At 40.5% G+C, this 15,250-nt stretch overlaps 1 protein-coding gene across 2 annotated transcripts in view; it reads right to left on the reverse strand.

Moving 5' to 3' along the window:
• Positions 1–7,112, reverse strand: part of GOPC (golgi associated PDZ and coiled-coil motif containing) — a 31,708-nt gene extending 24,596 nt beyond the window's left edge. The window contains exon 1 of one of the 2 annotated variants that reach the window (XM_054820739.1): positions 6,767–7,112. In XM_054820739.1, coding sequence (XP_054676714.1) covers positions 6,767–7,060 — 294 coding nt within the window. In that variant the 5' untranslated portion in view covers positions 7,061–7,112. The remainder of the gene's footprint in view (positions 1–6,766) is intronic. The other variant, XM_054820741.1, reaches the window with a different exon arrangement.
• Between the last annotated feature and the right edge of the window lie 8,138 nt (positions 7,113–15,250).

Below are 15,250 nucleotides of genomic sequence, written 5' to 3' on the forward strand. Positions count from 1 at the left end.
TGCTCCATTGATTCTGTTACCAATAAAACGCCTCCGGTATACATATTTTTAACAGCTAATTTTACAAGACAGGTCCCTCGGAGTCTTGCCATGGATCAAACCAAAATTCATACACAAATAAAGTATATGAGGTGTTTTTACTTCTTCAGCAGTGTGTTCTCATGTAATTTATGCTATAAAGTTTACCAACATACGTGTTTCTGTATTTAAACATTCACTCCTGATCAGGACTATTAACATTCTGACTTAAAGGTTGAAGGATCTAGGATCACGAAACACAACAGAGCATACTACAATGCTGCAATTACTCTGTGGCTTCTGCCCCAGTATACGCACAAAAAAAGCAATATAAATATCAAGGTAGGACAGTAGCGCATTTACTTAACATTACATTTTAGGGGCATTTTTTTAAAGACAGAAATGTTACTTAAAGGCAAAAGTAGGTTAAAAAAACCCTAATCATGCTTTACAAACAATGAAATCATTATTCCTAAGTGTTCCCATAACATTACACAACTGCAGGATAGAAAATTATTTTTCAAGACGTGACAGCTGTAGCTCCTACAGCCAGAGGCCTAAACACACTCACAGACACCAAGTGGTGTTGGTTCAACAACAAAAGAGCCTGTCGTGCACAGCTACGAACCACGCAGCCCACATACTAGTAAGTTTTCATGGGGACCCCTAACTTTGGCATCGGTCCCTAGATGTGATGCATCTGAAACTCTTAAGTATTCTCTAATTGCTGGAAGAGAGGATTGCCTCCATTATCTCACCAGTGTCACTTCACCACCTTCAGTACAGCTCTCCAAAAGACAAGAACACCCTACCCTTTCTCAGTCTTGACTATCAGATTCTTCCTATCAAGCAGCATTTGCTGCAATTTCTTACACAAGCCCATTAAGTTTAATGGACTGGTTTGAATGAGAAATCATGAAACAGATCAGAGCCCTATTAATCTCACTGTGCTCCCTGCAAAACTAAACAATGTGAAAGCACTGAACAAAATGCGAATTTCTGAATAAATGATACACTTGGGAACAACAATTTTTGTTGATACCCCCCCCCCCCGATTTCAATACAACCAAAGAATGCTTACCACTTGTCAATGATGAAAATGACCAGTCTGTTTCAAGAAATTATTTTAAAAGACTGTACTCACAATTTTTAAAATTAAATTAAAAGCCTTTATTTCATTATTATTGTGACCTCAAAAAGGACATATGTCATTTAAGTTCTCAGTTAAAAGTTTAAATTTAACAAAATGGTCTTTATCATGTGGCTAGTAAGAACATGAATGACAAAATTTACGACTACTGACTCCCTAAATAAACACTACAGTAGCACAGCTACGTAGGTAGTCTTGGTAAAAATGCAGTGCATGAAACTGAACACTCAAATGAATCATAAATTAATTTAGTCCACCTTTAATACATCCCATACAGAATACAAAGTACATGAAACATCTCCATTTCTCAGATTCCTTTCTAGTCCTGACAAAACATTCAGAAGACTGGTCAGCAAATTAAAAGGATGCAAAACAACATTCATACTTCTTTATCTTCTCTGCTGAAGACCATTCTGGATATGTAATTATTTGCACACTTTCCTCCCAACAATTAAGAGATAACACAATAATACATGTAAAGTATCTTACAAATTTGGTTTCAATTTACATAAATGGATACATCAACCAACATTTATATGCCAGTCACCGATCTTTTTCATCTCTATCATTAAAATACCTGTTACTGCAGCAACCTATTATTGTTTTCACTTTGCTTTACGTACCGTTTCTTGCCACTGTTTTACTTTGTATTTGACTGTATCATTCTGTTGGCACCTTACAGAAGCACAAATTAAGTTTTTTTAAAATCACTGCTTGTACACGTTGCTGCCAGTGCCAAATTTCTGTATGCCTCACAAAGACATTTTTTCAGGTTGCCCATGCTTCTAGTTGTTTATTAAGAAGACATAAATCCATTTTTAGAAGTCATATTGGTAGTTTTATAATTGCCATTATTTTAAAAGTCATACTAGTTATGCAACATAATTCAGTAAATAAAACTAAGAAATATAAGCTAAAATACTGGTTCCCTATCACTTATTCTTTGGCAACTCCCAACAAAAAAGACAGAGAAAAGGAAAACACTTTACTGCATGCTGACTGAAACTAAAGTAAGCTAGTTAAACTTGTACAGAAGTCGAGAGCTTCTGATACAGGAAAAATATGAATTAAGTATAGGTGACCCCTTTAAAAAGGGCCTAATTATTATGAGAAAAGTTACATGTATAAAAATAATGATAATTTAGTATATAAGCCAACAGGAATATTTATGCAAACCTGTACTTCCACTTCCCAAATATCTGAAAACTGCTCATATTTTAGGATATAAAATGAGCTGGATCAAATCTCATTCAATTGTTTTTCCAAAAGACTGCATTCTATTTAGTAGCAACAGATTTCTATTCCAAAAGAAAAAAGTATTCAGAGTTAAAAGTGTAATTATCTCAGTAAATACTGGAAATTGTTATGACATTTGAAAAAAATTAAACAATTTACTTTTCTCATGAAGTTATTGACACTCCCAGTTTCACAGACACATCTGTCATGGGGCAAAGAAATATCCTGGACTTCAACAGATGCATTTCTCACTACAATGCAAAGGAGGGAGGGGGGGGAAAAATCCAGACAGACCCGCACAAGAAGGTGTATGGTCCTACCTTGGTTTAAAAAGCATGGCTAAACAACAAAGCAGGACTACAGTTCTGCAGTGTGCTCCATAAGATGGACTCGCATGCTATATGAAAAGTCACCATGCACATAAAGCCACCTATATTTAGGTTTTTATGGTTTTCAGTTTTGTTTTTTTTACAGGAATCTTCAGATTACCTACACAATATTACATATGCTTTAGCTGATACGGTAACAAGTTGCTTACAGAAGAATTCAGCTTATAGGAACACGTTCCTCTAAACCTGCTAACTGATTCCAAGTTCATCAAGGACATAAAACCACATATGTGATTAACTTTTTAGACATATACTTAAATGTTTTCCTTAACTTTAGCAGGTACATTGGCTTAACACAATTGCCAAGATACAGGGTGTGCTCTACCAGACATTCCTTTCTAGCTTGTTCATTTAAAATTACAGAATCAGATTGGCAGTCAAAGTGCCAGAGTTAAAGTCAAGCTCAGTTTTCACTGGCACACTGACCTACTTCTTTTACCTTTACAAAATTGCACTATACAGAACTTTTATTTTTTTAAATGGACATTTAGACAATGTCAGTCAGCATCATGTAATTTTTTTTCAAAAATGATAGTCAAACAGGAAAAAACAAATCCTATGCACTTCCTCTCAATTAAAAATCTACTGATATCTCACACTGACTGGTAACCTGCATCTGCTGATTTATAATTTTTTCCAAGAGACAGAGCATCACAAAAAATCTCCTTTAAAATGGCTGTCGTCTCCTTTTGTTCTAACAGTTTGAGGCCCTTACTGTCCTCCATCAAGATACACTTCATTTGTTCATACTGAAGTGAAGCTGATCTCAGAAAAGACAGTGGCTTCTATCACCTAACACTTTTTTTCCCCTTTGATAAACTACTTAATTCAACTCTGTCCTACTGTGACCATCAGGAAAAATATGAAAACAAACCCTCCTCCCCTTTTGTTTAATTAGTTTAATTTAGGACTGCAAATGTTATTAGCACAGTAGTATGTTCATAACCTTTCACCACCCTAAAGCCCAAGCAAATTTATCTGCATACATCCACTGTGCATCTGCATACCTTTAGGTTCCCTCTAAAAATAACTTAACCCTGAAATGGCAGCATACAACTCCCTCTTTGGAAACTACTGTCTTCCCAGAATACTTCTTTCACTAGTCAGAAACATCCCTCATACAATATTTTACCTAGACTCATCTCTCTACCAGTAGGTATACAACAATGATGCCAAAACATTTTTTTTTTTTTTGCACCAAAGTCCTACAGCAAGAGCTTCCATCCACCAAACCAACTAAGCTGTACCTCTTAGAAGCAATTGTATCAATCAGAGAATGCATATTAAGCTGATAAAGTTAATAAATCAAAGTCTGAACTGCATTTCTTTATTCTTGCCTGTAATATTATAAAACCTGACAATTTCTGGTCAAGGAAATGGAACCCACAAACAACAGAATGATATTCATCATTTTTTTTTATTAATTTGATTTTCCTTTAGGAAATAATGTCACTCATTCAGTAAGACAAGAGCAGGCAAATGCAGCTGCAGGAGTAAAGTCTTAGCTTTCAACAGTCACTGACACATTCAGTCAAAGTATTATTTTCATCCAAATAAAGGCATATTTCTGAAGATGGATTTAACTTACTGGCTTGAATAAGCATTTGTACCTAAGTAAACTATGACTAATGACACTTTCATGAATGTGACGAAAGCTTTGTATTAAAATTTACAAGCACTTTAAAGTTACAAGTGTGAGCTATTAAGAAATGACTGCAATTTTAAAAGAAACATAGTAAACTTCCATTATTAAAAAAAACCAACAAAGTAAATCCACCGATCACATCCTAAACTCCAGTATTAAGGTTAGTGACTTCTTTCAAAATATGTAACTGTATCCTTCATTTTGGACACTGAGGCTTTTGACTAGACATCTGTGCAAGTAAAAAGACAAGACACTCTTCTCAACAGAGCAGCTCCATCTTTTGGATATTTTAAATGGCAGTTTTCATTTCAAGTTTATGACACTAATAATCATCAGGTCCTAAAATTAACAACACTCAGGATAATACTACAACCTTCTAAAGGTCTATTTGAAAGATAAAAATTCCTTTATAGGTATGAGGCCTATTATAGTATCAGTAATACAAATATTTCACAAAATAAAAAACTTTTTATTCACTTCTAAAGTACTCACTCTGGATTCTTAGTACCATTTTTATCAAACAATTACTTCATGCACTTAGATACAATAATTATGTTATTAGAACTACTAACTGTGCTCCTTTGCTCTTCAACTCATTCAAGATTGAGGCACAGATGTCCAGTTACTTAGGTGCCCCTGATGATTTTAATTAGATACCAAAATACCTTTCAGGATCTGAGTTTTATAATTTCCTTTCAAAATATTCAAGCTTGAAACAACTTTTCAAAGAAGTATTTACCAAACATCAACTCATTCTCTTAAAATAACCTGAAAACTCATACATTTTACAAGTCTGTACACAACACTCACCATCCCTGTGTAATATGCAATAAATACTGATTGTCTACTATAAACTCATAAATCTTATTTTACTACACCTATACGATTAAGCCTCCTGAATAGGTTGATACATACCCAATACCGAAATGTATATGACAGCATAGCATTATAAACACAAAGAATATCATAAACATAAGTACAGTAAGTATTCTGATGAAATAGACTGCAATGAAAAAAGCTCCTAGTTTAATGATGTCTTTGTTCTACTCTGAAATATCCTGTTCCTCTGTTAAACTCTATGGATTATTTTGCATAACAATGTCTTCATACCAGGAAGAAACCTGATTAAAACCAAAGCCAATTTACTTACTTACTTCCTACTGCAAGGCAGACCTTCCGAAGAGGTTACTGTTTGAAGAGTCTTAAATTCCTTTATTATAATAAGTGTAACACAAAGAACTGAAAGAACTGAATTCTGTGGTTTACTTGTCTATTTAAGCTCTTACAAAGCATGTATCTTCATGGTTTTGAAGCAGTTTTTCCTCTTACTCCCATAAAGGTTAGTAGAACAAGCAATACAACACTAAAAAGTCTACAAGAGATACTGAAGAAACTGGATGGTTTTAGCCCAGGGAAAAGCTAAGTGAGGGAAGACACATCAACAGTCTTCTAATATGTAACAGAAAGACAAGAGGGCAGTTAACATCCACACCTGTTAAAGGCAAGACAAATGACTTAACCTACTAAACCAAAAATTACTCCAGTTGGACAGTTATAAAATGACCGTAAAGTTCTCCAGAATCTCCTTCTGGTGTGCTTCAGTTCTTGCAGAAGTCACAGGACCTGCAGCCCTGCCTCTTTAGCAGCATCAGCACCAGCACCAGCCAGCTAGGCTCCAGCTGATGCTTCTTTCTTCCCACCATAACTGAAATAATTTTCTGACACTAAGTCTTTGGCAAAAAGCTATTAGATCTGCCTTGGAGTATGAAGGGACAAGAGGACCTGTCAAAGTCCATCCCAAATCCATGTTTCTGTTTCATTTACTTGTAAGCAGGAATAACATCCTCATTTTGACTACAAGTTTTAAGCACCTTGATCATATGTCTTTGTCCCATTTTTAAAAGGCTTTCCAAATTCACTAGGGACATAATGCAAATAGAAGACCAGTCAGCAGCATCTGTTGCTCAAGACTGCTGCTTTCAACATCAAAGAGAACTTTTTTTTGGCAGGCACCGCTTCATGCCTATGCTATAATAACCAAAAGCAGAGGATCGGCACGGCCAGGCCTGAATCCCGCGGGGCTGGACGCAGCCTCCCAGGTCAACCCTCCCCAGATGCTTCCAGTACGGCGCCCAGCAGCCGCAGGGCACGGGAGGGGCTCTCGCCGCCAGCCCGGGCAGGGCACGGTCCCCGCCAGCCACCCCGACACCTCCCCGCGGAGCGCGGCCGGGGGATGCGCCACCAGACCGGCACGACCCCGCCGGTAGCAGCCCACCGCCCCCCGCTCCGACCAGAGATCCCCGGGGGCTTCCTCCGCCTCCCCCTCACCTCCAGCTTGTGGTTGATCTGGGACACGGTCTGCGCCTTGTGGCAGAGCTGGGCGAAGCAGGAGCTGAGGCTCGTCATCTTCTGCCGCCCCTCGTAGGTGATGTCGGCCTGGTCCGGGTCGATCTCGCCCAGCAGCAGGTCCACGTCCACGAAGGCCTTGTCGAACTCCTTCTCCAGCACCTCCAGCCAGCGGAACATGGAGACCCCGCCGCCCGCCGCCGAGGCCGAACCGGCCGCGCCCCCGCCGCAGGCCGCGGCGCCCGGCCCGCAAGAACCGCCGCCCGCCGCCGACATGCTGCTGCTGCTGCCGCCGCTGCTGCCGCCCCCTCCCCTCACACGCCCCGGCCCCCCGGGCAAGGCAGGGCAGGGCAAGGCAAGGCAGGGCCCGCGCCCCCCGCCTCAGCCCCCGCCCCGCCTCAGCCGCCCCCTGCGGTCCGCTCCCTGCGCGCGCCCCCTCCCGCCCCACAGGACAACGCGGCGGCGGCGGCAGCAACAGACCCGGCCCGGCTCCACCGGGGCAGCCACGCAGGGAAACGAGAGGAATGTGCCTGACGCGCATGCGCGGCGGCGCTGACAGGCGGCTTCGGAGGCGGTGCGCCGTCGCCCGATGGCCAGCAGCGCGCGGCTCGTGCTGCCTGCCACAACTCCAAGCGGCGGCAGGCAGCAACGGCCGAGCCCCAAACCCCCGATCGCGGCCGCTGCGCTCCCGGTCTGCGCCGCCAAGGGGCGCTGCGGGCCGGGCCGGGCCGGGCAGTGAGGGGGGGCGGAGGGGCCTCGCCTGGGCGGGGCGCTCCGTCCCGCCTCGGCACCATCTTCCTGTCCCCGGGCCGGGCACCCCGTTTTCAGGCAGAGCCCTCAGCGGCCGGTGAGGCCACCGCTCTGCCTCCGGCGGCAGGCACGGCGCGTTCAGCCCGTGTCGCCCGCCTGCCCCACGGCTGCGAGTAGCGGCGCCTCCCGCCCTGCCCTCTCCTGAAAAAGCCGCTCAGCAACGCGCGTGGCGTCTGGCGCGACCTAAACAAAGATTTTTCACTAGGAGAAATGTTTGGGTTTGGTTTGGTGGTTTGTTTGGGGTTTTTTTTCGTTGAATTTAGCATTTCTCAACTTTAATCTTCGTGCTGAGGAAGCTGGCTACTCGTTCCTGTGGGGTCCCCACCTGGGAACGAGCCTGAGGCCATGGCAGGTCACTCGGACCTGAGGATTTACCTCAAAGCACACCACCACTCACAGGCCCTGTGTCCTTTGTATCTTGCGGAAAAGTTCCACTTTTTTTTTCGGGTTCAAGAGACTGCAGTATCAATAGCTGGAATAGCAAAAAAATTACTAAAATGCACGTTTCCCCCCTCCTGTGGGAGCGGGAGAGGAAAGAGTAGTCTTCGTATTCACAAAGACGGTGAGCAGGTGCAAAGCACGCAGCTGGATTTGCAGTTACACATTCATTGCTCGTGCTCAGCAGAGATGCAAACCTGGAAGTGTTGTATAAAAAGGACTGCCCCAGGCACCTTTGCATCTCTAGAAGCACTGATGAATGCAGTTATACCCATATAAAAAAGTATTTGCATTTTTTTAGCGCATTCTGGTTCTGAAAATGAAATAAATTTCAGGCAATAAGCTATCTCTACATGGATGCTTTCTCCAAGGCATTCACTGTGGTTAACAGCTCATCTCCTTTGAAATGCTGCAATTGATTCTGATTATTTTAGTAAGAGCTTTATTAGCAGGTCTTGTAGAGATCCCATGCAGCTTGGCTTTACTGCATCAAAGTAGTAATTCCACCTCAAAAGAGAAAAAGGATCATTTTAACCCAGATCAGGACCCTAATCCTGCCTACAACGTGGCCCCACAGACTACTCTGCCTGCACAACAGAAGGGAAGTGCAGGGACTGGGGGCCCTCCAGTCAGCAGAGGAGTGGATACCAAGTAAACGGACCCCTGCATGCCCTGTCCCTGGGCTGTATGGCATCTCGGGGTGAGTTTCTTTCCTTGCTCCACTTTGCATAAATAATTGATTGGGACACAGAGGACAGAAAGATACCACTTTACAGCTCAGTGGTTAGACAGCTCACCTGGAATGTGAAGAGATATGTCAAAGCAGGAAAGATCTGTATTTCCATCAATCTGTGCTTTCAGAAGAGCTGGGTAAAAGCAAACTTCACTACTAACAGTAGATATCACATTTCCTCTGGGATCTGCTGTCATAGGCTTGACAAGAAGCTTACAGATTGTTGTTACAAAGCTGCTCATTTGCCCTTTACTGCTCAAATTATCTGCACTGTAATTGAAGGTAGGTAGTAACAAACTTGGCATTTAACAAGAGCGCTCTTACTGTTAAGCCCATCCACGATGGAAACAAAAGCTACAAACACCTTTATATATACCTACAGAAAAAAAATCTGGCTCAGTAAATTGGTGTATTCAGAACAGTAACTGAGCAAAGGGTGTAATGTTGCCCAAGTGCTTCTGAGTGAGCCCAGCTTAACAGAGCGTTTGCTTGACCTTCGTTCTAACGTTCATTCTGCATAGCTGTATCGACTGTCTTTTTTACACAACAAGGTCTGACAGGAAATCAAAGTATTTGCTGTATCAAAAGCTAAACTATTATTATTGTTTAAATTAGTTCAGCCACACAATAAAATTATTTCAGGACTATCAGTTTTTATGTTAGCTTTGGCTTTGATTCTGGTAGATACCACACTGGAAAAATACTTATAAAATTACAGGTTACGTTACGTTCTTTGCCTTTTTTTAATGGCACAGTAATCTATCATTTAGCCAAGCATTAGAATTTTCTGCTAATATATCTCAATCATACATTTGAACAGTATCTACTTATCTTGAGAAGGAAGTTTCCCATAGTTATTACATAACATATCTATAGCAAATATTGCCTTTAAAAACCTACACTTAATATAATTTGTGTACAAGTGCCTCCTTTTAAAGAATTACATATTCTCAGTTTTTTAGTGTCCTTTCCCTTTAGCTTAGGGGTTAGTCCAGCTCTATGTTAAATTGGCTTTATCTACAGTGATATCAGAGTTTTGTGGTCATTAATTTTACTTCTTTCATCCCTTATCAGCACTACCTTTGTTTTGCATGTCCTTACGTTTCACACGTCAAACAAGGTTTTGTCTTTGCTTATTCCACTCAAAGATTAGCTTCTGTGATCTGTGGTTGTGACACTAAATCTTAGTAAATGTAGTTATCATTAGGTACTATTTATATTCCTCACCAGAAATACTGTGTAAAAAAGGGGTTGAAATTAAAAGCAGATGTCACTGATATAAGGGTAAACACCTGAATAATTTAATTACCTCAAAACTATACTTGTAGGTCCCCTAAAAAATTCTCATCAATTCCAGTTACCCTTGAAATGCCTGCCAAAAGCCCTCAGACAACCATACCTCTGTTCTGTAAGCAAGCTGTGCAGTAATTATGGAACTGAACCTAAGAAAGGTTAGTAGTTTTGGCCTTCAATTAGATTAAATCAATGTAAAATGAACTGTAGTATACTCTACCTTGATAACATCAACAAAATAACTGAAGAATATTTAAAGAACAGCAGTAGTTTGAGTCAACTGGTCTAGCAGTAACAATCCTTTCTACACCCAAGAAACATTTCTAACAATCAAGTAGTTGCAGGAAGTTATATGTCAAGAAGAATTTAAATTTGCTGAATACTTTTAATGTCAAAAGAACTGCACTGAAAGTTTCCTGATGTGTTTATTTTACCTTATTTATGATGTGGTGGAGCTGGTGAAGCTAATCACCAGCTAATTTCTTCATATATAATTTATGCACATAATTTCAATTATTTTAGACAAGGTATAGAGAATGTGAGGTGTCTGTGTTACACTGCTATTAAGCACATTTGAGTACAAGCAGTACTTCATAAATTTAAACCTACATACTGTAACCGATTACTGGAGTACCTGATAAATTACCTGAAAACTTACTTTGTGCTTAAAAAGTAAATGACCTTAAGCATGAGAAGGACACATTTTCATACAAAACAAAGCAAAGCAATGCCCAAATCAAAAGGAAAAATAATAATACTTTGATCAACATCTCCACTGCTGTATCTAGTGTCCAGGCCAAGACTGGGAAAACGTTGTGTGAGATATTCTACAAACCTTTGGTTAGACCTAGCCTCTGCCCAAAGAATTTACAATATAAACACGTGTGTTTGCACATGAGGGTCAGTTCACCCGGAAACTTCTGTAATTGCAGCTGCCCAGCTGTGCGTGCCAGGCTGCAGCACGTACACATGTCAAGGCCATGTTCTGTGTGGTTAGCGCTGAAGCATCTTGAGTGGTTTGATTGCATGGGTGGTTGTACAGTCACAAGCAGGGACACAAAAGGGAATACAGAGAAAAAAAGAATATCTTGCAGTATCAAAGTATGGGAGAAAATTGAGGTGGTAAAGAAAGATTTTCATGTTCTAAATAAGGAGTTAGACTACATGATTGGAATGTGCCTTTCTGAAGCATGTTAGAGAGGAAGAGGTTATCCATCCACACAGACACTTAAAGGGACATACATTTTCAGTTGTCATTACAGAAAATGTCTGCTAACAAAACCCAGGCTTTTTAGTTTTTTACATTTTAGGTGATTCCTGCCTTGCAGGCCTAGAGAGTTCATAGTTGGCTGCATTTTACAGTCCATGCAGTGAATCCATGGGTGCAACAATTCACTCCTATTTTGAGGGAACATTCGCTCCTTATTGGTCTTATTTTACACAAGAAAACTTCCACAAGTCACTTCTTCAGACCAGCTTTTCTTTTTTACCGTGCTTGCTGTGGTCTTATTCCCATGCTTATTTCTATGTATACACTTATGCTTAACTCTTTTCATTCTGAATTTTTATTTTTTAAAATGAATAAAACACATGCCAAAAATATTCAGCTTTTATAGCGTGGAAGAATGAAACCCTCTTGTTGTGCACACAGCTGGTATAACTTAGAAAACTCCTGTTTCAGAGTCCTCATCTTGTTAAAACTCTGCCTTGCAGTTTGAACAGTAGGCAATTTTTACAGTTTAAGCTCCATTCTGGTTCTGTTGGATGCAGTCACTAGCAGCCTGCTCTTAAAGGCTGAAGATACCCACAGGAAATGGAAGGGCCAGAACTAACTCCCTTCATACAGGACTCTGAAAAGCCCTTAAAGGTCAGGGTTTTTAACTACTGACCTGAACCACTTTTGTGTGTGAAAAACCCTGGAAACAGAATTGTCATGGTTCCAGTATCAATTGGATGATCCATCCCTGACACTAGTTTTTGATGGTACTACACAAGGCACGGACTCATGTAGGTGAATTATAGATCTTACATAAATGTTCATATACAAAAGACCTGCGTGATTAAATTCTAGGTTGAGAATGGATTCAGGCATCATATCTGCCCTCTTTATGTCCCCCTCTTCATTCTTTTTGGGGCTAACTTGGAATATCATTACTAGAGAACTGTCATTATATCATAACGCAATCTGTGGTTTTGTGGGCATTGCTCTCTGTGGCTGTTTTTAATGAAGAACAGTTCTCCATCAAGTAGATGCCATTTGCAACAATACTTTGAAGGCAAATTACAGTAGCATTAGTGGCATATGTGTATGAAATTATTCAAACTGACCTCCTCCGTGTGGATGCTGCTTATTTCTTGTTTGTGGAGTGCCTGCCCCAGATGCATCTGATCTTGGTGCCTGCCCCTGATGCATCCTTCAGCACTACCATAAACCTGGCAATAACTAAAACTCCTTGATACATGAATTTTTGTTTAACAAAGTTTCATTCCTTTCACCAGGTTTCACTGTGCTAGTTCCTCTGGAATGCAAACGTGCCACAGACAGGCGAAATGTGAGAAATTCCTAAGGGGTTATAACTTTCCATCTCCTCTATGTAGCCAGCATGGAGGAAGAAAAGGAAACCTACCTTATTGTGTGGAGGAAAAATCTGCTTTAAGTCATCCAGCATCTGTTTCCAGTGTATGAAGATGACCTTGCCTGGAGTTAGAAAGCGCATGTTCCACGTACTATGAAAGCGGATAAAAAATATTTCCACAAAATTCTTGGCTTATGAAGAAGATTGAGACATCATTTTTAGACAGGCCTCAGATTGTTTTTGTGAAATTCTGCTTGTAGTTTTATTTTGTAGGAATAAAAACCAAAATAGCTTTGGATAAATTTATAATCTTTATATTAATTAGGTATCATTAATTTGCCTAGAATGCATCTAGGTTGACATTCTTGATTTAGTGCAACCCTCTGAGGCTCTTTGTTTAAGAAACATTTCTGTAAAGCAGTTCAGATTATTTCAACAGATGATGAAAGGAAGCATAATGTTTTTAAAAACAATGTTATGATTGTTTCCCTTAGCAGCCCGATCCACTCTGGAGAGAAGTGCTTGATTGGAGGTAACCTTTGTAGCAGACAAATACCACTTTTTGTCCCTATGAAAAACCGGTCCAAATCCAAGTTAAAAACCTCCAGCAAAAAATAATTATAAATTCACACATACTCAGTGGCAGGCACTTGATAGCATATGGCAGCTAAATATGCCAAGGATTCTGTAGAGCATACACCATCACTTAGCAGCTCCTAGTTGCCAAACTGCTTGTGCTTGTGACATCCCTCAGGGACCAAGCTCCTACCCATGTCCTCTGCAGGCCCTAAGCTGGTCTTTTCCTGCAATTTCTCCTTTCTGTAGACAAGGGACACCCCAACTGTAAGAGCTCAGCCTCTCCAGGTCTTCTGGGATAAGACTGCATCTTCCCTTTTGCGGTCTGTGCCGTCATGTACATTACAAGGGATTCACCTTCAGGTTTTGTGGGCTGTCTTAACTCAGACATTTCTAAACGCTCCGTAACTAGAGTTTTGCAGATTCATTCTTCTTATTTTAATGTCATCTTACTTTTACGTGATTTTCTAAATGTAATCTTAGGTTAAAAAATTATGTCTTGACATACATATGTGTGCTTTTGTCAAACCTCTGACTTTGGTGAAGAAAGAAAAGGCCCAAACACCAGTATTATAGATGCTGAAATCTTGCATGAAGCAAGGCTTGTACAAAAAGATAATATTTTTATTAGACTGATATATTTGGAAAAAAACCCCAAACTTTATGGTTCTTTATGAGCCCTTCTCCAGATCTGAAATAAAAGCAGCAATCCTGAAAGATCTTCTAACTTCCATCAACTCAAACTTATGTTTTGTCCAAATCTGTCCAATATATTTTACTACTTTGCCATGATACTCTATAACCAATGTCCCTATTAAATGCCAACAACACAAAAGAGTCCGAAACAGACTTTGGGTTTAGCAGGTTTTGATCTGAAGTGTTTACCTTTGGTTTAAAGCACACACCAGGTAGAACGTCCCTGGGACTCTCTTGTGTGGGCAGGTTACGGGTGCTATTGTCCATTCTTTCTGACAGAGAAATGACGGAGGGGAATATCATGCCATTAGTCCCGCACAGGGATCCCATTGAAAGGTGTGGAGAGTTTGCACAAAAACTGCTGGCAGGAAGTGGCCACCAGTGATTGACTTTCTTAGCATCCCCCTGTGAAGCTCTGCAGCTCATGGGCCAGCAGTGCTGCTTCCACAGAGGAGATCCTGGAATGTTTATTCACCTTTTTTTTTTTTTGTGTAGCTCACATCTTCCTGCTAGGCTTATGCTCATACAGTCCTGTGACTCTTCGTTGGATCTGTTGCCATCAGGTCTCCTAGAATCAATAAAAACCCCACAGGTCATAGTTTTGTACAAAAGTAAAGGCATCAGCTCTGGTGGACGAGTGTCAGAATTTGTATAGGACAGATTTAATTGGATCATCTGGCACAGCTATCACTTTAAAAAACCTAGCTGCTGAAAGCAGACAAATAACAAAAATTAATGAATACATAATATCATTCTCAATTAAATAATTGTTGTTAATATCACGTAAATGAGCTATTAAACCAATAGTTTCCTTTCATTAGTTTGAAAAGACCAAGGATATAGATATCACTCAAAAAATTCAGAGAGCCAAGAATATTGCACCTTACTGCGGTGTTACCTTGTAACTACAGCTGTGAATTCTAACATCAGCTGAGTGACTTAAAATTTACAAAATAGGGAAGGATGCAATATATGGTTCTTACTTAAAGGGACTCTGACTGCAGTACTCCAGAGCTCTAAACTGCAAACCTCAGGGTTTGATCTGTACTTCTTTTGACCCTCCTTGAGCAAAAACCAGTTGCTTTTCGATGACATTTTTGAGGAACACAAATTCCTACAAAAGACCCTGAGCGTTATTGTCTTAGGGACCTCAGCATTTGAACTCCAGTCAGTGGAAAGATGGGATCAAAGACTGTTCCAGGCTGTGCTGAAATATATAGCTACTTGTGTAGCTGTCAGTATGCAGAAAGGTTTTATACTTCTGTCTGGGTACTTTGACAAACAAACCAAAACCACAAACCAGGTACCAAACCCTAGATAGGTTAAAATATTTGTTTTCAAGCA

Source organism: Grus americana, chromosome 3, assembly GCF_028858705.1.
Source record: "Grus americana isolate bGruAme1 chromosome 3, bGruAme1.mat, whole genome shotgun sequence".
In the NCBI taxonomy this organism is placed as follows: Eukaryota; Metazoa; Chordata; class Aves; order Gruiformes; family Gruidae; genus Grus; species Grus americana.